Raw genomic sequence first — 26,244 nt, 5'->3', positions numbered from 1 at the left:
GGCACAACCTTAGAGAGCTACATAGCCTTTCAGCAGCATCTGTGAAAAATTAAGAGGCACACTGAAATTGGCCAAGCACAAAGCCTGTCATTCTTCCAAGCGCGTTTCAGGCTCCTTCTCTGTTACTTCTCCTGTGAATTGACAATGGCTAGCCAAAACTCAGCCATTTAAAAATATTCTAATTTTTTAATGGGGGAAAATATTATCATTTTATTTCCAAACCACTGCATCTGCAATGGGCAAAAGTCCCTAAAAACAATTAGTCAGCTTCTACTTTTTCAGATTTTTTCATCACTACCCTTTAGACTTGCATTTCTAAAACACTATTAGCTGTCTAGAACAACTGTTCCCAGTTGATGCCACCATTTTCAGCAGGAACTCCCACCTCTTAGCCATGATACACACATGAACAAAAAGGAAGCATTTAGGCTCACATCCCACTTTGAACTAGCTGGCATACCACAGCCAACACAGGACAGGTCTGAGAATTCCCAGTTCACAGGACTCTAACATCTGTAAGTGATACTGCGGCATTATATCAGGACAGGTCTTGATCTACCACTTCTTAACCTTGGAATTCACCCTTCAGAAAAGGTTGCTGTAATGCAATTTATAAACTGTGAAAAAGCTCGACTAAATCCTGATCTTGCTCTGGTAGCACTGGTATGCACGCATGACTCATCAAACTCGATTATAGTAAGAAACTGAACCACAGGTGCAAAAATGCAAAGAAATATATACACAGAGTTATTTTCTCCCCATTTGAACTGATGTGCTCCCAGAACATAGTCAGAATATTTATGCAGCTTTGTATCTTTAGCACTGCTAAGCTTCAAGAGGGAACTGGGAAGGTATTAGAAGAGTTAATTAAATCTGACCTCTAGTGTTAGTGATGAACAAATGCCCCTTCCCCTTCTACACAGATATCAGGTTGACTTAGAAATATATCTGAATTTTTAAAGGACAGTCACACAATGCGTGAAACTGATCTTAATGTAAAGAAGTCTGACACAAGCCTGGGTTTGACTATAAGAGTTTTTTAAGGCTCCTAAAAAGACAAAAAACAAAATTAGCATTCAATATAAAAGAAAATGAAAGGCCAGGCATAGTGTACAACCTTTTGGTAAATCCTATTTCTTGTCCTGCTTGCTTCTCAGATTATTCAGACCTTGGGAAACTAGTGGGAAAGAAACGTCTTGCATCATAAAATACCAAAGCACTGAAAGATGACAGTGAGATGGCAACAGGTTATACAAGGGAAAAGGCTTTGTTTTATTGCTCAGATAGGACAAGCGATATGGAGTCTCAAGCCTAGAGAATAGGAAGGCCAGTACTAAAATACTACAAAATATGGAGATAGCTGAGCTGGTTCCACTCCTTCAGGTAACATGAGAGAACATTTAACTACAATATACAAACCAAAAATGCTTACTATGAACGCATGTAAGGAAATCTGGACTTCTTGTATATGGCGACCCATATTTCTGAATACAAGCTGAAGAACAGAAAATGAAATCGTTATTATTATAATGATGATATGGCAGATACTAAAAGCATATAAAATCATATCTGGCCTACTGATTCATTAAGCAAGGATCTGGAGGGTGGATGCAAAATTCATGCAATATTATAATGTCCCAGATGCCTTAAAATTCTTAAGTTCATCAAAATTTTTTAGCTCTGATGTACATCCATCTGAAGAGGATGATCACTTTACCAGACACTACTATGACTCTAAAAGCATATTAGTAGCTACTCAAATTTGACTGACTAAATCTCTTTTAAAAATCTAAAAAGCACATGGAGTTTTCTAAAACCATTGGCATTTGTGATCTTAAGTACTACATATTAAACACAAATAGAAAACAATATGATAGCATGACTATGATACAGTCAATAGAATAAGCCAGTCGATCAATCATTAAAGACACTTCTTTAAATAGGGAAATCAGTTAATAGCTACGTTAATTAAGAAGGGGAAAAGGCAGAAGACTTCAAATTATTTACTAATGCTGCAAGCTACAGATATAAATGCAACACTGGCATTTTAACATGCAGAAAACACATAAAGGATCTCTAGATCTAAATGTAAATCTAGAATAAGTAAAAAAACCAAAATCACTTACGAAACCTACAGTCTATCTTAAAACTTAGAAATGCATGTTTACTGCAATCAGATTTCCATCACTTTCTTTAGCAAGAGACTTTAGCTGTGAGAAGCTCCAGTGTTAGGCACCACATACCAGCACTGCCACAAACTGAGAGTAAAAGCTGCAACTCACCCAAGTACTTCGGGTAAAAATATTCCTGTAGGTGGGAAAAAAAAACAAGCAAAGATTTATTAAATAATATTTGCCTCTATTGTCACACTATTTAAGAGCTGCTGTTAGTTTAGTGGTCTTGTTGTTTAACAAGGTCCAAACACAAACATCGTTGTTTCTTCTTACTCAAAGCCAGAAGCAGCACAGTGTCGTACATGCATTTTGTCTTTTGAAAAAGAAAGAAACATCAGCTCCAGTCTCAAGGTATTTTTTGACAAGTAAGTCAAAAGTAAGGTAAGCGGCAGTGACCGAGTGTGAAGCCACTCACCCATTATTCAAGAGGTAAAGGTGCTGATGGTGGCATGAAGCAGGGGAAGGAAGAGGAATCTAGGGACAAAATCCCAGAAGGAAAGTACGAAAACATTTAGTCACCCAGTGCCTTCTCGGAGGCCCTCTGCTGACGCAGGACTCGGGGAGCACCCAAACACCGTAGCCGCTAAAATAAAAGGGTACCTTTTGTTCTTAGAACTGGCACTCTACACCTTTAACAGCACGCATTACCGTACTGCCCACTCCATCACGTCGTGGCGACCGTCCACTCAAAGAAGGGAATGCCACGAGTTTGCAAGGGAGGGAAAAATTGGCTTTCATTGACCTCAAACTGGACTGCAAAAGGTATTCCCACTCCTCTCATGGTGCATGGCCATGTGTTACTGTCCCCCGCCTTGTGTCAGCAAAGTGCAGCCGTACGGTGACAGCGGCATTTTGCTGATGTGATGTGGATCTAACCTGGTATGTTAGAAAACATTCAGTCTGGTCAGACCTTGCCAGTCGCATGATTGCTTGCACGAACACAGAGAAACAGCAGGAAAATGCAGCTGTGCTGCACGGAAGGGTGGGACATTGGCCTAAGCTGATCATTACACCACATTCTTAAAAAATACAAAAAGTCATGGCCAGGAAAAAGGATTTCTTTCCAACTTCATTTCATACTGGATTTCATAACATATATGTCACTAGTTCAAGTGCTGTTAAAATTGTAATTGCGGCGTGCAATGAAGGAAAACTTGTGGATTGTACCAGTGCTTAACTTTTTTGTTAAAATAAGCCATTTCTCAGCTAATTATGAAAGCATATGCATAGTATAATTCTCTTTCATGCAACATGAGAAATTTTCATATAACACTGTATCTGCGGTGAGATAGGGACAGTAAATAATCCTGTATTCTATAAAATTAATTCGGTCTACACAATGGGCAAGATTAGAAGCTATTTTATTTTCTCCTCTTATTGCAGATGTTTGGATAAGCTCATGCTTTTATACAGACACGTACATAAAACAGAGACAGGCACACACCATGATTCCATTTGACCTGGACTGTCTAATGCAATCAATTGGTTGACAAAGTCATATAAACAAAAAGTTTCGCATTGCTGTCATTCATGAGAAAAAAAAAAAATGATCACTTCTGGCAAACATGCTCCAGTCACTGAAATGCACTGTGTAAATATTCAGCCTAAATCATGAACGCATCAATGAAGAAGTAGCTGACACTTATTCCAATTTTCAGTTCTGATGTGAGGGTAATGGGTTTTTCATCTTTTGGGGCTGAGCTTTGCAATATCTCTTTGGGTTAACAAACTGAGTGAGGAGCTCAGAACTCACTATGGTCCTCTCTCCCTCCTTTTTTTTTTTTTTAAGGTTTTGGAAAAGACGAGTCGAACAGTCAAAATAAAAGTAAAGATGAGTGGCCAGCTGTGCTATAACCACAAACTGAACTTCAGCCAGTACTGGAGGAGAAAAAGATAACGGCATGTGATGAAATATTCCAACAATTTTTCTCATTATTTCTCCTTTATCCAATATACGTCACAAGAATGTGCATCTGTATTTAACCACCAACAGGATAAACCAAACACTGGCAAGAACAACACTGTCTGCACTCAGAGGACAAGAAATAGGAGCTTTCATATTCATGACCGCCAGTCTAACTGCTCCAAGTTAGCAATGGCAAAGGCATAAAACTTCATTTTCTCCTTGACCTCTGATTATGATTTGAGTGCTAGAAAAGTTGCATAGAGTTTACTTCCGAATGAAAACTGACTGTATATCAATTCAGTGCTGGTTGAACATCACAGTGAAACTCAAAGACCACACGCTTCACTTTGTGAGGTACATAACAGAGGTAAGTGATTTAAACAGGAGGCTATTAACAGAAACTTAACCCTTCTTTCCCTATCTTCCTCATTTGCTCATGTTATACAAAACTACTTGCTGATCAGTAGCACTTCTCTGTGTCTAGATATCTGCTGATAAAACCATTCTAATTTAAAGCAATGTGACTGCAGGTTCTAACATTGCTCATTCTTGTATGATTAACTTTTCATTTTTCTCCGTAATCAATTTTCCTTACAAGAGGCTTCTGGAAATACGATGACAACGTACTTCCAATCAGCCAAAAGATTAATCAAGAATGAAGGATGAATGATCTTCCACCCTGAGAAAAGGAACTTGCTTAAACTGGAAGTGGCAGTCCCTTTTCAAAAAAAAAAAAAAAAAAAAAAAAAAAAAAAAAAAAGTGACATTTTTACAGTTAAAAATTCAAGTTGTGTCTAACCTGCACAGAAAGACAGCCAAATACAAATTATTTCTAGTGTAAGTGCTCGACTCTACAATGCCATTTCAGTCGTCTGTGCTGCACTTAGTCCTAATGACTCACAGATGTCAGGGAAGATGAAAGCCCTATACAGGGTCAGGTCCCTGTTCAAAGTCTGAGATTCATCTTCCCTCCACCAGAAGTCTTCAATTGCATTTTCAGGATCCAGCAAAAATGCAAAGGGAAATGCTTTGAGGCTTACTAACCAGAAGTTAGCAAAGATTCTCTGCTACTACTTTGCTGATTTCTCAGCTAGTCACCTTAAATTTCAGGCTCACCAAACATCTCACCGAAAGCCACCACATATTCACTGATTCAAGATCAAAAAGCATGGGGGTTATTTAACTGTGACCACTGTGGTAGCAAAAGTCACCAGAGAATTACAGTAAGCGTTAAATTTTCAGCCTGGACTCTGGTAAAAGAAGTTAACATTTAAATGTTGTCAGCACTTCCCCTTTGGATTTGTTTTCCTAAATATTGCTGAAAATAAAAGCAGGAGCAATGGGTTTTTTATAATAAAAAGCTATAAACAAATACATACTGGACATAAACATCCTCTGGATATGCTGCTGTACAGACACTGACCTCACCAAGCTTTCTAATCCATGCTTTCTAATCCATCTGTCCAGTAGTAATGTCCCCATGCATGCAAGAGGAAGACAAAACCTTGCAGAAGCACCAGCCTCCACAAGAGACCAACCTTCATGAACCTGGTTTCAACAATTCCAACCTCCGTGTCTGCTCCTGCCAAGAAAATCTTAACGTATTTTCACCCCTTCTTCTTGTGACCCAACACACTTTCTGTCTGTCTGGTTCCCACATATCAACCAGTACAACCGGAACGCCAAAAGCTTTAGGAGTCAAGCGTTTGGCACCAGGACACCGGCAGCCTGCAGACCACACGTCACGTGCCACCAGAAGCACAGCTCAGCACAGATCTCAGGTAAAAAGGGAAAAATAGGAGAGACTAGGAAGTGCCTCCTATCTACAAGTCTCCACCCTTTCAGTGAAGTGGAAACTACAGCGTGAGGCCAGTCCCGCCAGGCAGGTCCTGGCTTGCTTATTTCAGCTCAGTTCAAGAGATCTGTTTTCTTGCTGTCCAGGAGACAGAGCTGTGCTTTAACAGTAAAGATTTAAGCTCTGCAGCCCCGACTCCTTCCACACAAACACATGTATGTGCTAGAAGCAAGTCTTTTGATGCATTAAACACAATTATTGGTTTCCACAACAGTAGCGCAAGACCTAAGAGTGAATGCTTTTACTTTAGGGTAGAGTGACACCAAACCTTTTTTCAGGGAGTTAAGAAGTTCTGCTCCCACTTACATCCAGAGCTTGTTCCCACCCTCATAACACAGCCACTACCACACTCAGTGTGGATATCTAAAAGGAAAAGAGAGCATAAGTTTAAAACTGTCCTCAAAACACCACAACCCAAACACCCCTCCCAAAAAAAACCCCTCCAGGTTGTTGAGTTTTATTTGTTTTTTCTTCCAAATGTCAATGGTTGCAGTGAAATAGTTCAGAATAATTTCTGTGGAGCCACCCCCACAGTAACCTGCATTGAAACAACTGAGCAGAACAGCAACATGAAGGTAAGAATTCGTAGCAGGGCTGTGGAGTCAAAGGGGCAGAAGTACCTACATCAGCTTCCCTGCCACAGAAAACCTACAATGTGACTAGGGTCACCATCTATTTTCAACTCTGTGGCCAAACTCTCCCTTGGTGGTAAAATCCAGAAGTCAGTGAAATTATACTGGGTACACAGTAGTCCAGCTGCGTTTTTAGAGAAGATGGAAGAACACCAAATCAGAACAGGCGGTAACATGAGTCACTGTATAAAAATAGCCCTTCTGAAAACATAACAATGACCCTGTCTACACCAGGAAAATGTTCTCACTGTTGCTTAAAGTAATTGGCAACACTGGAAACCTCAGCCAAAAGGGCCTGCCAACTGCTTCTGTTTGTTTTGCTTGAGTACTACGTCAGGTAAGCCTGATCAGTACTGAATCTCATCAAAATCATGTTTGAGCTGTAGTGGCAGCAGATAAAAGACACAGTCTACAGAAAGACTGTTCCCGTTTCTGGGCAACTGGCTCTTGGTGGCCCTGCCTGGGCAGGGCGCTGGACCAGATGACCTCCAGAGGTGCCTGCCAATCTCAACCACCCTGTGATTCCGTGACTGCAACACCGCTAACACTGGAGTCTCTCATAGGCTTGTATGAGCAATGGCAATTTCTAAAAAGTGCTTTCTTAGTTACCTAGTTACCTCTTAGAGAGCAGTGACAACTCCCACATTATGCCCTTTTCTCATTTCCATATAACGACACCCCTTTCTCCTCTTTCCTCCAGAACTGAATATTTGTCTTGGGAACGGCCTGACCTCCTTGGTTATAAACGTACCTCACATTTCCACACCGCAGGCATGCACTATCCTTGCAAAGAAATGCCCGCTACCAACCATGACTGGCTATAACTTAGTGTTTGACTTGAGCTTGCTTTTGTACCAACAGTTGTTTAACTGTTACAATCCAAGAATGCAAATCTCATTAATGCTCAAGAGCTCTGCATTTTTTTAAACTCAGCCCTAGGCTTTTGATGCACAGCAAATTTCATGCTGAATGATTAAGCCTTCCTCCCATACAATGTTATTAAACAGTCCTGCAGGCTACAGTTTTGAATACATAGAGCCTATAGTTGTAGATTTACACTCAAATCAATGCCATGTTGCTTGCAGAAGCTTTCCTCCTCTTTGTGAGGAACCCTACACTCAGCCAGGTTAGTTTGCTTCCTATTTTGCTTTGGGGCAATGTGCATTCTCCACGCAAGGAGCAAAGAGAACTTCTCTCCACAATTTGGCAAGTGAGGCTTTAGAGAAGCAAACAGGTCATGCTACAATCTAGAAGCAGCCTCAAAAGTCACATCTCCTACCACCAGAGTTACTGTTGTTTAGGGTGGCTTTTAGATTTTGTCTCCATTTGCAGATATCCATTTCACTGTCCAACTATTGTGCTGCACAAAAACTATGACTGCCCCTTCCACCGAGTGGTTCATCTTACCAAACAAGAAGCATTCAAGACCACCCTCTCTAGTATCACCTCATTCATAGAGACTAGGCATCTCTGCAGAATCCTGGGGACTGGAAACAAAAAGCATCTATTGTCATAGCTTCCCTCACCCTCTCCAGAGAGGCAGGACTATTTCCCAACCGCCACTTCAGCAAGAGATGTTGGTCTGCAATGAGGACAATCCCACCAATGATTAGAATGCACAATTACAAGGAAAAAAAAAGGTAATAAAAGCAAAGAAAAGAAGAAAAAAAAAAGTTCCTGTACGTCACAGCCAAGCAAAACACAGATACTTTACATTTGTGAAGATGTAGGGGGCACAGAGACATGATTTCTGTATGCGGCCTGAGGCAGGGTTTGATTGGACAGTAACAGTATGAAATGAATGTAACTGGTGCCAAGGGTCAAATTTTCCAACAAAAATAATCTGCAAAATTATTCCAATGAGTCAGTTGCATGTGCTTTTAAGTTATTCTTAATGCAATCCAATCACGAATACCTTGAGGTTTCCTCCACTGCTTCGGGATTGAAAGGCTACTTTCCCTCCAGCTGTACTAATGTGCAATTTGAAAAGAGGATCCCAATTTGACAACAAATCTTCACTCTGTGTTCCTTGTTTGAATCCTTACTTGTTGCAATAGTTACAATACTTGTATGTGTGGTTAAACACTCACTTAGAAACTTAAGTCAAATTAAGCAAACAAGGACCTGACAAAACACCTAGCACAAGTAAAAGGCTGTCTCCCTTCAGCACTCTATATTGTGTGGTTATTCTGCAATTATTTAAGTTATATTTAAAATAGAACAGATCATAGATCACGTCCAACATGGTTTAAATGTTTGTGATCTCTTGTACAGGCTCTGCAGCATTTTATCCACTGAAGTGAAGAAATACTGTATTTTTTCCCTTCCTGTAATCTAATGATATTGTTTCTTAGGACTTTGCTTACCTGCAGAGGTTGCACCTCACAGTAACAGCCACTTTAAGGCATTGCTGGATTTGGCCTCAGAGGGGACAGGCAAGTGAGAAATAGGGAAGTGACATCTGAGACAACACTGGGCCCTTGTGACAGAATCTGAACTCACACTTCCCTGTTCATTATTTTAATAACTAAGTAACTTTTGCTTTTCTGTTCCTGTCCCAAATGTTTTCTGGAATTGAGCTAGGACTCCGTGTTCCAGAAGTTAACCAAATGTGGTAGCTCTTCAGATGCACATGATTTTGTACAGTGCAAGCAGGGCCCATTCTCCTTTTACCTCTTCATTTACGCTCTCTTCTGTCCTGCCGGATGCGCAGAGTGAAGACAACACCGACACTTGTCCCCCTCCCTGGGTATCCTCCTTACTTTCCAGCTTTGCTCTTTCTCTGGGTCTCGCTGCTGATACTCAAAGGAACAGGAAGAAAACCCAAAGCAATAAATAAGAAAACTTCCCCACAGACACGTGCATGTGTGGAGAGCCCCTAGAACAGCCAGTCGTAACAAAGCAGTGAGGACGGTACAGGTATGGAAGGGAGATCTGCTGATAAACTTCAATCGGATTCTCCAAGGCTTGGTTATTCATTCCCTTTCTCAACAGCATGAGCTGCAATGACCCTTTTTGCTTCTCCTCCGGCACCTGCCCTTCTCATCCTAAACTCACACTGTCCTTTCCACTGTGTTGGTGCAACCTTTTGTGAAGCTGTGTGGTGAACTGCACTGGGGAACTGATCCAGCTGCAAAACTGATCCAGCTCCAGAATACTTTTCTTTAGATCAATTACTTAAATCGGTCCACGCAATTGAACAAATTGCTGGGCAAGCAGAGTGAACAGAATAGGCAAGGGGATTGCTTACTGCAACTAAATCAGCTGAGCTCCCAAAGGTAAAAGCACAACCTGAAAAGCAATGTGAGTGGAGGCAAAGTAAACCTCCCAATGGCGGTTCCAGCCTTGTTCTTCATACTTACCAGAAAGTAATTGCTTGTAATTCATCACATTCACTTAGAGTTTGGAGTGCACATGAACCACAATTGCCAATTTATACAGATTCAATGTTTCTCTTACCTGATTCTCATGCAGCTGCACTAACAAACTCTATTAACTCCCAGTAGGCTGCTCCTCTCTTTTTTTTTTTTTATAAAAAGAAAATTAAATTAGCCTATAGCCACAAAACTGTTTTCTTCATTTTTAAATTGGCTTTTTCCCCTCTCATGTATTTATTAAAACCTATTTTATTCCTCTAAAAAACTTACTTACCCTAACTTTATCTGCTTTTTCCATTCTCTTCCTTCTTGACCCAAACCTGTAAATCCTGTTGCTTCAATTTACCGTTCTTAGCATCCTTTTCCATCCTATCTTCAAACAGCCCCTCAGTATAATATTAGCCACTTTTGTTTTCTCTTGTTACTTCGCTCCTGCTGCACAGAAGGTTTAGCATGTAATACTTCCATGATGTGGTGTTTCAGTATTTCCAGGGCTATTCTGAACTTCTGGGCTAAACTCACACAAGTGGAAACAGATAAAGATCAGGTAGGCACGAGTCCAGCAGAGTTGATGGAGCTGTTCCTGCTCCCACCAACAGCAAACTTTGCTCACCCTTCTCAGTAACTTTCGATAAAGCAGTATTCAGCTCATAAACATACATCCTGCTTTCTAAGGCGGGCAGTATTTTTGTCACCCTCCTGCTACTGAACCCCACCACCACAAACAAACGTAGTATCTGTACCACGAAGTAGCTAGATGCATCCTGCTCCACAGTCCCAATCTGTTTGCCCTCCAGATCAGTTAGACCCACTGGATTTTGGTACGACTCTCTTCCATCCTGTTTCCTTTATAAGAAACGAGAGGGAGAAGGAAGAAAGGGAAGGGAGAACACCTGCTGCTCACCCAAATCTCATCCCAGTAGAGAGTTTGGATGCCACTGTGGCATGTATCTGGGCACTCTAACTTTTCTACTTCCTCCTTCTCTCCTTCAAGTCATTTCTGGACAAAAGTCTAAATCTCCCTATATTTTCTTTCTCAAAATCTATTAAGCAGGTACCACTGTGCCTGGGAATCCAATTTTTCCATATACTGAGTCCAAGCAGGTTAAATCATCAGCACAGAGTTCTCTGGTAACTTTCCCTCTCTGGGATGAATTCTGCACCAACAAGAAGAGATACAGAAATTTACACTAGGTATAAATCTAGTCTTTCCTCCACACTCTGTCAAAATGCCATTTAAAAAAAAATCAGTATATTGTGAAGAACGTTCACAGCAAGTAAATCTATCTTTTTGCCTGGATCTAGAAAGGAATATTCTATACAGGGATCATGACATCTGTATTTAGAGACAGTATCAGTATTTTTCATGTCTAGACTACACAACATTCACTAAATTACTCAAAGAAATTTTATATTGCTTAACTCCCTCACTACCTCCTCTCATCTCCTCCCCCTACATACCTTCATACTTTTCCAATTAGTATTTACAGAAGTGTATCTACCTTGCTATTCTTAGAAATGAGACCTAAATATTGTCTGCCAAGCACCCCTCCTAAAAGATCAGAGTAAAGTTTCGACGACTGTAGCCCATGCACGCACCTCATCTGTGTTATCATGACCGTATCACGTAATGGAAGAAATAAAACCAATGAGCCACTAGCCCTATGAAACACAACCAAACATCTTATATATTGCTTCATATTCCTTTCAGCTTCCTGATAAACCCAGCCTAGCAGAAAGAATGCTGACATTGCTTGTTGTTTGTTAGGATCAGTAATTTCCAAGACACGACTGCAAAAAGCTCCAAAAAGCCTGCTCTGGTCTCCCTGCTGCCCTTGCTATGAGTGGGCTAAAGACCTCATGAGACCCCCTCAGCCCGAGTTAGCCTGTGATTCTCTGCCAGTGTTTTATGTATTTGACAAGCCACAGATGTTAATAGCAGTTTGGATGCAAGTCCCTCAGAAAGCAAGAGAACTTTTCATGTGGATGCCTGTGAAACAGATGTTTGTGCTGCACGTGTATGAAAACCAGCTGGCTTTCCATGGTGCTCTGTTGAGGGACAAATCCATAAACAGTAAACACAGGTGGCCAGGCTGACCTGCTTCTGGTGGGCCTAAGAGCTTTCAGAGTATTCAGCACAGTAATTTCAATGGTGACCTGCAGGAAGACCAGCAACTCCTCAACAGTAACAACAGCAAACATGATGAGCAGTGACAGATGCTGTACCGATAAACTATGGTACCAAATGGCAACAGGCTGCATTCAAACAACTTCCTTATGCTGAGCCTTTCAAAACGAGACACGTTGCACAAGCACATGTTTTTGCTGTATTTATTCCTTAGTCAAATCCAACATTTCCAGGAACATCAGCAACTACATTCCCTTCTGCTCTTTGTTTAACACACTTGGATAACCAATTTTTTAGAACAGGTCAACCAAATGCCAGAGCAGTTTATCAGTCAGTTAAAAAGCTGTAATAGCTTGATTGCATACCAAGGTCAAATATTTCTGCAGTACCGCTTTTTATAAGGCCTCATCAACATTTTAAATAAGATAACATTCTTATCTCTCCATCCAAGGTATTTTGCAACTTCATCCCATCTATCACACCTAGCATATCTTTTTAATAGATCGCATTTAGAAATAGTCCTCATACCTCCCACGAACATGTTTTCCATCCTTATTTTTTTCCCACCATGTTATCTTTTCATTTTTCTGTTTGGTACCTCTAGCATAAAAGAAATTACAAAACAGGAACCATCCCAGAATTCTGCAGCAATATCTAAGGATGTTATAATCAGCTTCATGAAAAAGATGGGCTGCAAGACTCATTAACCTAGGCTCACACTTCTTTTTACCATGTATAGTCATACAAATGGCGCTGACTGAGTTTTGTCCTGCCTCCTAAAACAACCCCAAACAATCTAAAAATGTTTCAATTGATCTTCCTTCCTCCAGTCTGGGCAAACTGATATTTATATTTTCCGTAACATAAAAGACAAAAGCTGCACTGGCCTGCAAATGAATGGCTATTTAGCCCCGCCTAATACGCTGTTCTTAGCAGCTGATGTAAGTCATCACACATGTGGCAACACCCACATTCAGGTTTCAGAGAACATGTGTCTTCTGCTGACGGCTTGCAGATGTTGCTTTGGAAAGCTGATCACTGAAGCAATGGAAGGCAGGGGAAAAAGGGTGCTCTGGTACAGGTAAATTACGTTCTAAATAGGAATGGAATTCCCTGCCTTCCATTGCCTCAGTAGGTATCTTTGTGTAAAATGTTGTTCTTGAACAGATATTATAATTGTCTGGACCAAGCTATGTTTTTACCTGGGAAGCATCACATAAGCTACGCTGCAGCCTTGCTTCATCTCACCTGAACTTCTGGCGCTGTCTGATTGAACCAGTTAATGTAATTTCATATCACAGCTTTAAGTCACACATCTTGAAATTAGGCCTTGAAATTCTCTTCACACAACCATCAGAGAATTAAGAACGGCAAAGTTTGTAAGGCAGACTCATACATTTCATTAGATCATCTGATGGGGGCAGCAGGGAAGAGAGACAATGCTTTTGTGCTCAAAACACAAGCTTTTCTTGAGGTGGAACAGAGAAGCAGCAAGCTATTAACTAACCTCAAACTAACCTTCAGTTGTCAAGGCTGCAAGACTATTGCTCCCACGGGACAGTGAACAGCCAAAGGCCTACAGTCATGCTCACGTGGTGCTCTAAGGCATGAAATCCAGGAGATGTGGACAGACCTGAAAGCCCAGGTCAGCAGCACACCGATGTATTCCTCACAGCTTGTCTCCAACAAGGTTAGCCATAGGGCTCAGCGCAGGGCAAAAAGTGCTGTAGCTGTTTCTTTCTGCTATGACCTAACTGGTTGATCCCTGTGACCAGACTCAGGAGGCAGAGACAAGAATGTCAGCCTTGCTAAACTACAAGGAAACATCAGCTGTCAACAGTAATCTGTACATTTCAACGCTCAATAAAAAGTCCTCACTTTACCAGCATGGACCAGCTGCAGCCTGACCATCTGCTGAAGCGTGACTACAGTTACTGTAACTCCTCAAACTGCCAGGCGTTGTTTATCAACACTTTTTATCTTTCCTGAGTCAAGCCTGTCTCAGCTAGCTTCCTCTTTCTGTCAGTCATCAGGACAGGACGTCCAAGGCAGCATCAGTGAAATGACAGCATAACTTCCTAGCGTTTAAGAAACGCTTCTATTACCTCAGGTGCGTATTAAGGAGATGCGAAAAGATCAAGTTAGATGAAAATGCAGATGAGGAAAATACTCTGCCCATCAAACCCACTGATACTGCCAGAGGAGTAGTCACCTGTGTAGAGTCACGCCTGTATACGTGACCTCTGCCACCATGCATTAGAAAACTGCTACTGAACAGCAGCTCCTGCCTTCATGTCACACACTGATTGCAAAATGGAAAGGAAAGGTCACAAATCCCCCTGATAGGCAGCGGCACACTTGCTCCCCAGTCAGATTGAAGCAAAGTAACAGCAAGGAGCAGGACCTACTGTACATAACGAGAAAGGTCACAGCTCCTGGGAGTTTTGTGTCTCAGAAAAGGTAGAATCTTATGCCACTGCTGACCTAAAAGTATTACAAAATACAATACTTTGGTGTAGAAGTGCATGTAAAATAAACAAGGGAGCTCAGACACTAGAAGCTTATCTAGCCTTAGTGATACCTCTTCAGGGGTTTTCAGAACTTGAGAGAGACCTAGCAGCAGTAACAAAGGAAATGCACCAAAAAAAAATCATTTGCAATGACAGAAAGCTTGTGTTGTCCTGCAAAACATGCTTAAATGGCATGACTGGATCTTACAGAATTTATGACACATGAAAAGATTTTAAACTAAAATGATTTCACTACTTACACTGCAGTAAGGGAACTGTATGTTTTTTTCAATATAGAAAGTAAGTACCAAATGTTGTTAAAAATTCCTGACACATTTACACAGCCTACCACACTCTAAACTGATGTAGCAATACACTGCCTTTCCCTACTTTCTTGGCCAGAAGCCAGTTAGCCAAGCTGGTGACCTCAGATCACCTTTTTTCCAGAATGCTAAAAAATCCCATTTGGGATATTTTTCCAGCATTCCCTGCTATATAGTGAATATTTACCCTGTGCTTGAAGTTATGTTATTCAACATGAATATGGAAAAAGTTGTGCCAGCCACTCTCACAACTGTACAATTGTCCACATTCCGTATTAGCGCAGTTTTGCAAAACAGAAGCAAACACTGCTGCAAGGAGGTGTGACTACACGTACACATAAGAGGCGTACCATTAAACACTGCCTGGGCAAGCGGTCTGCGTTAACCTCTAAATTAAGGACTGTCAAAAAGAAAAGCCAGCATCACAATGTTTTTGCCGTACTTACTACTGCCTTGTGACAACAAGCTACCCCATTGTATATCCCAGCGCTGAGCCTGCTAACGAAGCACACATGTCAAGACTTGTCTGACTGAAGCATAAAACATCTCCTCTGATGAGTCCCTCCCTTCCCTGTGGGGTGTGTGTCCACACACACACACACTTTCTCTCTGTCCCATCTTCTCCCTAGAGCATCATAGCATTGACAGGAACACACTGTGCAATATCAACCTTCAGTTTGAACACTGAGAAAATCCACTTCCCACTGCTAAATCAATGCCAGAAAAATCTCTGCAAGGGGAACAGCCTATCCAAAACAGCGTGGAGAGGAGGTGTACAGTAATGGGAAGAGGAAGCCAAGCTTAGTAAAACAACACAACTTCACCCATGTGCTGTCCAAGGTGAGAAGGAGACTGAAGTGAAAGTCAGTCAGCCTTGAGAAGGCTGAAAAAGTCAGCTCCGCACGCGGGTGTGCAGGCTGTCACTGTGTGAATCCATGCTCAGTGTCAGAAGCACGTACCGTGCACAAACGTGGTACCACGTTCCCACACACGCCCTCTCCTGCTGTCGTAGTGACAGGTCCTGACCCTACTGATTCCAAAATGCTGACCAAGCTGAATATGGCCCGAAAGGATTCTAGTGTGCTTATGGCATACTTCTGAAAAACCCGTATTCTGACATATGCCGGAACACGGAGGGGATTTTAAATACAGCTGGCATGGTGAAGGAAAGAGGGACATTGAGGTCTCCAGACACAGAAGCCATGGCATTACGGCACACTGGTCTTGCTTCATGGATTTACGCCATGTGTGAGCTGGGCCCTTCCAGTCTCCATCGTACCAGGAGGCGCCAGACTGGGCTGCCCACCCCTACCATCCTCACCCAGGCATTTCTGGGCTGCACACCCCCACCATCCTCACCCAGGCATTTTTAAGTGGACGGCAAGGACACAGCCCTTGCGAGGGCTGAGGGCTACAGCCCTGCGCCTTCCAGTCATTCACCTGATGGTTCTGCTTCCCCCTCCTCCTCCTCCTCCTCCTCCCAACGGCTTCCCCAGCCGCAGCCGGACAGACGGAGGACGACAGAGCCGGACGGCCCCAACCCAAATCTCACGGCGGCTCCCCGCCCTTACCGTCTCGGGGTCGTTCTCAAACACCTCCCGGGCCTCCTCCTTGCTGCAGTGCTCCTCCACGCACTCCCTCTCCAGGTGCCCTTGCTTGGTCTCCTCGAAGATCTGGTAGGCTCGCCGCTGCCTCTGCCGCAGGAACTGAGCAGCCTCCGGGGCCCGCAGCAGCACGGCTGGGCCGACGAGGAGGAGGAGGAGGAGGAGGGAAGGAGGAGGAAGGGGAGGCAGCGGTGAAGGGCTGAGCCCGCCTGGCCGCTCTGTACCCCCCACCACCACCACAGCAAACCAGGTCATCAAGCGCCCTCCTTGCCCCCCGCCGCAGCCCGGCCATGGAGCTGCGCATCCCACCCCCCACTCCCTCCCCACCCGCGCCGCTTCTCCAGGAGCCCCCCGACCCCGCACTCAGCACCGAGCGATGGTAGCGATGGTGACGCTGGGTGACGGCCTCCCCCCCCCCCCCCCCCCTTCCCCGCACCCCGGTTCCCCGCAGTACTCACTCTGCGAGGAGTCCGCCGCCAGCAGCACGAGCAGCAGGGCGGCCCCGAGGGGCGCCGCGGGATGCGGCATGGCGCGGCGGCGGCGGCGGCGGCTGGGGCCGGGGGCTGCACGGAGCGGAGCGCAGCGCGGCGGGCGGGGAGCGCGCTGCTACCGCGGGAGCGCGGGCGGCGGCGGCGGCAGCGGCGGCTGCGGCGGGGGAACCCAGCGGCAGGAGCAGGCGGCGAGCCGCGATCGCTCGCCCGTCCTACCCGATCGCTCGCCGAGCCGCCGCCGCGCAGGGACACACCTCGCGGTGGGGCCGCGGCACGGCCCGGCCCGCCCCCCCCCGTTACCTGCCCGGGAGACGCGGAGGGGAGCGCGCACCGGGGGTCGGGCCGGCGGGCGGAGGGCAGGGCCCGAGGAGCTGGCGGAAAGACTGCTCCCGCCCCCCTGGCCGGGCGGGCACGTCTTTTTTAATAGCCCTGGGGCTCGCCGTGAGGGAGGGAGAAGCTGGCACCAAACCCAGCCCGGTCCTGCCTTTAATTAGAAACTTGGCTTCTGGTCATCCCCCCGAGATGTATGTTCTTCACGGCTGAATTTTCAGTTTATTCTGGTATTTTAGGATAAACTCGTCAGGAAGGAGAGGGATGGCGTTTATATGGATGTGTTGCGTGCCCGTCCTTCGCCGCCCCAGTCCATCCATAGTTACACCGGACCTGTCTGTGGTAGGAAACCCCGCCAGGGTGACTGATGTGAACAGCGTGTTTCTATTCATACATTTGAAGCAAAGTGCATGAAAATGCAAGAGCCAGTGTACTCGTTCGAAGCAAGCATTCCTAGGCTGCTGTCATAGTTCAGCCCCGATCGGACCAGACTAGGCAGTCTCTCTCTCGCTCCCCCCACCCTCTGAGAGAACAGGGGGAGATAATATAAGGAAAAGCGGCTCGAGGTTTGAGATAAGGACAGGGAGAAATCCTTAAAGTTACTGTCACGGGCAAAACAGACTCGACTTGGGGAAAAATACTCATTTATTACTAAAAACAGCAGGAGAATGCGACAGGGAACAAGATAACCTCCCCCACCCCTCCCTCTTCCCAAGCTTAACATTATCTCTACTACCTTCCCTCCCACTCCTCACCCCCCGAGCGGCACAGGGGGGAAGAGGGAACGGGGGTCGCGGTCAGTTCATTGTGCGTTGTTTCATGCCACTTCTTCATCATCAGGGGAAGAACTCCTCACATTCCTCCCCTGCTCCATTGTGGGGTCCCACCCATACACCACAGTCCTTCGTGAAAGTGCTCTGGCGTGGGTCACCTCTTCCACGGAGTGCAGTCCCTCCAGAACAGCTGTCCCAGCGAGCCCTCCACAGGCCACAGCCTCCTTCAGGCATCCACCTGCTCTGGCATGGGGTCCTCCACGGGCTGCAGGTGGATCTCTGCCCCTCCGTGGACCTCCATGGGCTGCAGGGGGACAACCTGCTCCACCATGGTCGTCAGCACAGGCTGCAGGGGAATCTTGGCCAGGAGCCGTGTTACTCCTCCCCCTCCTTCTTCACTGACCTTGGTGTGTGCAGCCATTCCTCACAACAGGCTGGCAGACGCCTCTCAGGATCCTGTTTACATCTCATTCACTTCTCATCCCCTCTTCACTTCTTGCAGCTGGGCCGGACCGAGTTAGGCCCAGTCGGCTGCCCCGCAGGAGGCCACAGGGTGAGGCCTGCAAGGCCCACAAGGCTCGCACCTCCCCCTCTCTGCCCCCGCTCAACTGCTTCACATCTTCTCTCCCTTTTTTTTTCCTGTTTTCCCCTTCTTAAATATGTTATTGCAGAGGTGTTATCATGGGACATTCTGCTACCCATTGGCTTGGCCTTGGCCAGCAGCAGGTCCGCCCTAGGCCCAGCTGAGTCCACTGAACAAAGGGGAGCGACTTCTAGCAGTTTCCTACAGAAGCCACCACCTTAGGCCCCCACTCACCCAACAAAACCAGAACAGCTGGTATCTTCTGCCTGGCAATGGCAAACAGTCCACATATAGGTATGAGCTATAAAGATACATAAACCACCATGGTGTGGTCTTTTCTTTCTGTTTTCAGCTTCTGAAGTGTAGAGGAACAGCTCTGTGTTAGTGTCCCCTGTAACACTAACAGCCACCAGTGTGCCTCTTCTCCATGAATCTGTCAAATACTTTTTTGATCCACTGGTACTTCTGGCCTACAGGAGTGGCAGCAAGGTCCCAAATGTGCACAAAGGCTAGACTGGAACTTTTTCCCACTGGTTTTAAATCCAGTGCTTAATAATTTTATACGGTACTTGAATTTTCGTCATCTAAGAAATAGTGAATTATCATGCCCTATTTGTTTTAACCATGTCATTTTATAGACCTCTCTTATATGCTTTCAGAACCATCCCTTTTCCTAAGCTGTGAAGCTTTGGTCTATTATTTGTTTCCAAACCCCTTTGAGGTGACATCACTCAAAGAAGCAGTCCCACCAGACCCTGTTCCTTGTTGCTGTCCTTGGTCACGTCTGCATCTTGTGCTGGCATGCAAAGAACCTGATCAGAGTAACCTCCCCACAAAAAAAATGATTGATTTTAATTCAGATCAGTTCCCTCGCTGAGCTGCTTCACAAAGGCCAAAAGGGAGATGCTTTCAGGGGTGGCAGTGAGTAGCCTCAGGCGGAGGGGGCGTGGACCTGATCATTTCAGCAGTAGAGCTGGCTGAAATGGCTGGTGAAGCTACAGCTGCAGGCGGAGGTTTTGTAGGACTGCCTGCCACTGTCCTCCCTCCATCGTGTGTCCCCCTGCCCATGTCCAGAGAAGTGGCTGTGCCATTTAATTTTACTCACCTGGGAGGAAACTCCAGGTTTTTTTAGTGCAGGTGTGTTTTCTAGCAGGTGCTGAACCAGCTTGGGGAGAGGACAAAGCAGCGTGGACCGAGATTGCAGTAGTAAATCTATAGGCTGCTGTGGGACTGTAGCCTGTGCCCCTAGTACAGAAGCCATTCCCCACCTTTGTTTTTGTCCTTCTCTGTATCTTTTCTATTTATACTTATTTTCAGACAAAGTAGACAAAACTGCATGCAATATTCAAGATGTGCTGTCCTGCTTTTGTCTTTCTTTTGTTATTTTTTCTTACCAGTTCCAAACATTGCATGGGTTCCTTTTTACTTCCTAACCTGTTCTTTTGAAAAAGCTGTGAACATAAATGTCTGAGACCTCTTTTCTGAGTGGAGTTGTTCTTTTGCCAGTGGATACGTATGGTGGGTGTTGCCTTCCATGGGTGCATCACTTTGCATGTCTGTATATTAAATTAAACCTGTCATTTATCACCCCGTCACATTAAAAGTGCTATCAAATGATACAACTGAGCTAATCTAACAGCTTCTTGCTACCAAAGTAGGTGGTCCCACTCTTCCTTGCCTCTATGCTTCCACCCTGTCCCTGGATGTACAATTCTCCCTTTCTGATCTTTGTATGGTTTTGTCGCTGATGTGACCTCTCAGCAAGTCAATTTGCCTCACTAGACCAAAAGAAAAGTATTTATTTTTTTTCTGAGAGTCTTCCAAAATACTTGTTTGCCAGCTTAAGATTTGACTGTTCAGATGAATCTTGTACTATCTGCAAACTGTCCTCATGGCACTAAACTTCTCCATAAAATTTCTGAAGATGTTAACAGGCAGAGATTTTTGTGGGTTCTGGAAACTGCTTTATATTGTGTAATATAATGATAAGTTTCCTTTCCTTTAGACAGTTTTTTATCATTTTCCTTTTATTCCATACAAATACACTCTGAGAGCCTATGGTGAAAGACCAGGTAAAAAGCTTTTTGAAAATCTAGGTATGTAATATTATCAGAGGTATCCATATCTACATTAAAAAAAAAATGATTCCTTGAACCTCTAATGGATTTGCAAAACACGACATCCTACATCCTATGCAATGCTGATTCTTCTCCAACATGTCATTCAGTCTGCTAATTCTGTTCTTTATTATAGTTTCCAATACGTTGCCTGGCACAGGCATCAAACACGGATTTGGGTGAGCCCTGGAGTCCTTTTAACAGTCACATTTCCCACCTTCCATTCTTTGGCACTATACCATTTAAGGCAGATTTAAGCAATGAGTTGCATAAAGAAACAGTTTCATTTTCTTCGGAATTCGTGGCTTCATAGCATCTGATCTCAGCTATCTCAGTGAGGTCTTAGGGAACGTAAAAAACAGGATAGAAAAATAATGCAGAAATTATTAAAATAATATTGTATGAACTCCTTGTACTCTCAGCATGTCCCATTTTAGACTCCCTTTGGACTTTAAAGTAATCTAGGCACAGAGATTTCCAGATGTCAATCTGATCCCATAGATTAGAATTAGATTCCATTGGTTTCTAGACACTAACCAGGAGTATGCACCAAATTTAACAAATTTTGAGAGAAGTGATTAAAAATATCGCTCAAGGGTGTTTGTTAAAGAGCAAAAATCACAGAATGATTTGCTAGGTTACAGAACTTGAGCCAGTTATTCCAAATTCTGATGAGTATCAGTTGGTTCACCTTCCTTACCTAGTCCCAAAACAAAAAATCGAGGTAGCATTTGCCTTTCAGTGCAAACCAGTGCATAGTATGTAGCCAAGCTGCAGAAGTGTAGTGGAAGAAGGTGTCACCTAATCTTTAGGTTCCTGCAACGAATTACGTTTGTGGGTACCAAATTGTAGAATGAAACTGAAATGTCCTGAAAAGAGTAAATAGGCCTCGCAACTTTAGAGTTGAAGATACTGGGTTATGGAGAAAAGAAACGGATTCCCAAGTGTACCTTTCCTTCCTTCCATCCATCATTCCTCCAGCCAGGGGCACTATGGAGGGGATGGTTCTTGTTGACTACTGAAGGACCACCTTTTCCATGTAATCTACTTGTTTGACCTCAAGGAAAAATTGATTAGACTTCTGTCATATGAGTTGTCCCACATTGCCAAAGTATTTCAGTTTTTAGAAACAAGTGGCTGTTTCAGATACTAATTCCAGGTTAATTTTGTGTTCTTTTTCCTTCAAAAGTGCTCCAAAGATGACATTCCTATATTTTTTTTTCTATTCTGCAAGGAGGGAGGAGTAAAAGGATGTGAGATTACATCGGAATATTTTAAAAATTAAATGACAGTGGGGGGCAGCGTACTTAAACCAGCAAGTCCTTGTGAGAGTAAGCAAGCTGATTCCACGATCCTTGACCTGAACGCACTGCAGGCTGGGCATATGCCAAATATGCTCAGCACATTAAGATCTGGAACTTGCTGCTTAGTTGTGTGAACGACAATTCGCAGTGTGATGCCAGGAAATAAGCTGGAGGTTTCAAGGACAGGAAGCTCTGCACTGTCATCATCCCCTCCGTCCTTGTCTGGGTTCCAGGTCAATGGGATTTCCTTTTATTAGAGGTCAAAACAGTGACTGACATCCAAAAATGGCTTTAGGCACCAGCAAAAACAAATTGCTTATCTGGGCAGTGGCACTCCCTCTGTGGCAAGCGAGGCAATGTGCAAACTCCTGGGCAGAACGCGCCACCGGCCTCCACGGATGATCTCTCAGACTAAGTGACACTGAGCAAAAGCACCAAATCTCCCACCTTGGCCATCGGAGCTCCCTGTTTGCTAAATACCACTGCAGGTCATAGAAAGGGATGCCGTGGGGATGGGGGACCAGAGGATCTGTGTTCTGTGCAATCTGAGTCACCATGACACATTTAGCACCAAACACCTGGGAGGTGGGAAGCTGAAGGGGGCTGTAGTATTTGTCGTGGCAAGAAAAGGTTGCAGAGAAGATGGTGGCGCTGGAAGAGATCCTCATGTAACCGACCCTGCTTTTTCATTCTTACTCCCTTTCAAAGGAATAGCTTTGAAAAGAATAGCTTTGCTTTCCTCCATCTTGAAAAACACCTCTGGATCCCTGGGATGCAAACATGAGACTGGGGTGTTAACCGCTTTGTCGAGGAAGCCTGGTTCCTTTACCGTGCGCCTGCCTTTGTATGTCTGTTGTCCAGTTAAGGCTATTACATTAAGGTGTAATAGATTTCTTGCTTGAGGATGAAGGGCCCATCATACCATCTCTGAATACTTCTATCACATCTCCTTCTGCTGCTATTTGACATTAAAATGCTGTAGAGGTTGAAAAACTTATTGATTTTCACCCACATGTGAGCAAGTAGACAAGTGAGCTCACAAAGTGGAACCACTGTGGGAAGACAGACTATAAATAGCTCTAGGATGTCCTTGACAGGTAATTTACATTAAAAAAAAAAAAAAACAGCACCCCAAATATCCTACTGTCTTCACACACAGATTTTGATTGTATGGAAAAATTATACACAAGATCCATACTGAAGGAGTGTTGTTTTGAAGAAGAGCTGAGGATTTGCATTTCTGCTTCACCCAAAAGCAAAAGAGCTCCCGTAGCAGTGCGTGGAGCTTCCACAGGCAGACCTAACTTAGAGAGAAAAGGTGTGGGTTCCCAGGCTGAAAATTTAAGATTTCTTCTCGACATCAGGAGGAACTGAACCCAGAATGCAAGGCAGGAACCTTTCATGGCACCAGTGAAACCCCTGCTGTTTGGGAAGCCGATGTCATGGATCAGGCTGGACCTTCTCCTAAAAGTGCCGCTGATGCAGATGAGCTGGGGCTAAAGTGAATCAAAATAAATCAAAATTGTAAAATGTTTATATTAATGAGACTAGAAAGCTGGAGGGTAAAAAATAAAATAGGATGGAAGCCTTCTAAGAAGATTTCTTACACACTTAGAGTAACGATGGATGGGCACGCAGCTCTGTTGAAAGATTTTACTAATACTAACCTTATTAAAGATACAGATTGATATAGAATGAGAACGCTGATGAAAAAGGACCTGTCAGAAAGATGAGGAACTGCAACTAAGAGCAATTAGAAGCCGTGCTTTCATTCAGGCTATTTTCAGATCCCTGGATAAATATGAAAAATTACTCTCCCCTCCCCTCTTCCAAATATAAATCCTTCCTGGACCCACACAAACACTTATCTTTGTTTAGATCAGGCCAATGTTTTTGTGGGAGGATGTGAAATTTCATCAAGATGCCTCCAATAATGCTAATGTCATAAAATTCCTCTTATCCAGTATGTTCTAGTTAAACACTTTAATAAAACAAACTGAGAAAAGATCCCATTATAAAGCTTAACTCTGTTGAGCAATTAGCATATATTGACTCAAGAAGAAAAGTGTTAACTTTCAAAATATGCTTAATTTCAGTGGAGGAAGAAATGGATGAGCAAATGTAGATTAGAGAGAGAAAAAAGGACTTGGATAAAGAAACAGAGCTGGATGCATGGAGAGACAAGTAGAAGAAAGGTTATTCATCTTTCACATGTAATTTACTCCAAAAGAAAATTAATAAATGACTCGCTAACTAGTATCTCTTTTCAATAAGGGACCCAAATCCCATTTTCTGATAGCGACACATTATGCTGGAGACAGGAGAGAAAGGCTGCTTTTCCTGCATGTGCTAGTTGTGCCAGTATGTTGCACTGAATGACCAGAGGAGTAACCTTTGCAAGGGATCATTTCATCATCGAGGCCGTTGGTTTGCCTGCTGAACGTTCCTCTGCAGCCAAGACAACTGAATCTTGCGTCGAAGCATTGCACCAGCATGGAGGGAGCTGTTCCCTTTTCTCTCTTCCCTGCCATCCTCATGCCAGTGGAAGTGTGCTGAGCTAAAATACGGGGCATCCTGGTGATGAAGAAACTACGATGACCTGTCTGATTGCGGGAAAAGAGTCAGGAGAAAAGGCGGTGTCAACATATGGAGCCCATTTCTGACTTCACCGAGTCCAAGAGTTCAACAAGCCCGAATCCCAAACCAGACTCTCTGAATATAAACTAAGTTTTGCGTGATGTAAGGTATTTCATAACTATTCCTAGTGGATATGATTTGTGTTTTATCTGGCCAACTGTATATTAATGTACGATGTATGAGGTCATCATGGTTTCTATTCCTATGCATTCCACATGCGCTTCTTTTCTAGGGGAGTTTTAGTTGTTTGAATAAAGCCTAAAGTAAATATAAATAAATCCAAGGGTGATATGAAGCGTACAAGAACATTGCAGCAAAATAGTAAGAACAAATGTAGGCCCATAGAGTACATTAGGCCCTAAAAAATTGCGCCAGGGATAAGATAAGCACTGAGTTGGCAAGTGGACTTGCTGAGAGATTAAGTGTGTGAGCTGTCTCTCGGAGGCAGGAGGGAGCGTACCGATGGCCATTACTGCCTTTGAAATGGGCTTCTCAGCAGAAGAGCATAATGTATTCTTCATTGTGCTCGTTAACTCAAAGCAATAGACACATAACTTAAAAATTGCTGATATATAGAAAAAGTTGGCTGTGTGACACAATGCAATGGGATGGTGAGAGGTGAAGCCATAGTTTTCATGAGATGTAGCTGTTGCAAATGCTCTGAGCTCTCAGAGAGAACCCCATGCTGCAGCAGCCTCCGTGGATCGGTCCACCACTGGGTTTGGAAGAAGGGAGAAGAGCTGTCACTGCGCAGCAGCTCCCAAGCTCTGGTCCCTGGAGCAGCTGCTGGTGGCGGGGGAGGGTTGCCTGGTGACATGGACCTGCCGCCTTCTCATTTCCAGCTGTTAAATTGCATTGAAAGAAGCTGAATAATATCAGAGCAGAAACCTAGCTTATAATTTGTCAGGTGTAATACAGCAAAATAGGAGCCATTTAATGGCATCTCTAAATTGTTTTCCTGGATAATATAGTTCCTTATCAGCAAAGAAAACAAAACCATTTCAACTTTTTGCCACAAGGACCATTTCTCCCGTGGATGCATTTTATTTTAAGCAGGTGGAAAAGCTGGTAAGCCATCAGTAAGCCCTCGCGATGATCAGCGCAGCAACACCTTGGTTTTGCCACCCCCCTTTTTCCTATTAGGAACGGGAAACACTGACCTCCTTGCCAAAGCCAATTGCGTCCATTCTTTTATTGTCCCTAATTAAAAGGCAGACAAAAGGGGTAACATAAGTAAAAATTCCACAAATGTGAAGAGCCTTAAACAGAAGCCATTCGCTTCCGTATTATGTGCACACACACCCCTGCCCTCCTGTTTGTGTGTTTATGTAGACATACGGATTCAGTGGCTGATAACAGGTTTACTAAATATGGGGAAGATGACATTTTGCCCTCTGGACTACTTCTTCGTTATTTTGTGCTCAAAGGAGACAAGTCGTTGCAGCAGAACTCTAGCAAAATGAAAACAGGGCTTTCTGTCATCTTATATCAATTAGCTCC

General features: G+C 43.9%; 1 protein-coding gene across 1 annotated transcript in view; it reads right to left on the bottom strand.

The window, feature by feature from the left end:
• Positions 1-17,341, bottom strand: part of GAS6 (growth arrest specific 6) — a 42,333-nt gene extending 24,992 nt beyond the window's left edge. Inside the window, exons 1-4 of the mRNA XM_086741080.1 lie at positions 16,968-17,341; positions 16,477-16,643; positions 2,283-2,307; positions 1,433-1,495 (exon numbers count right to left, since the gene is read on the bottom strand). Of these exons, the coding sequence (XP_086597206.1) occupies positions 1,433-1,495; positions 2,283-2,307; positions 16,477-16,643; positions 16,968-17,037 (325 nt within the window). The 5' untranslated portion in view covers positions 17,038-17,341. The remainder of the gene's footprint in view (positions 1-1,432; positions 1,496-2,282; positions 2,308-16,476; positions 16,644-16,967) is intronic.
• Between the last annotated feature and the right edge of the window lie 8,903 nt (positions 17,342-26,244).

This window comes from Chlamydotis macqueenii, chromosome 1, assembly GCF_036417535.1.
Source record: "Chlamydotis macqueenii isolate bChlMac1 chromosome 1, bChlMac1.mat, whole genome shotgun sequence".
Taxonomy (NCBI): Eukaryota; Metazoa; Chordata; class Aves; order Otidiformes; family Otididae; genus Chlamydotis; species Chlamydotis macqueenii.
Note: the sequence above shows the minus strand (reverse complement) of the source record. Positions and strands in the feature narration are given on the sequence as shown.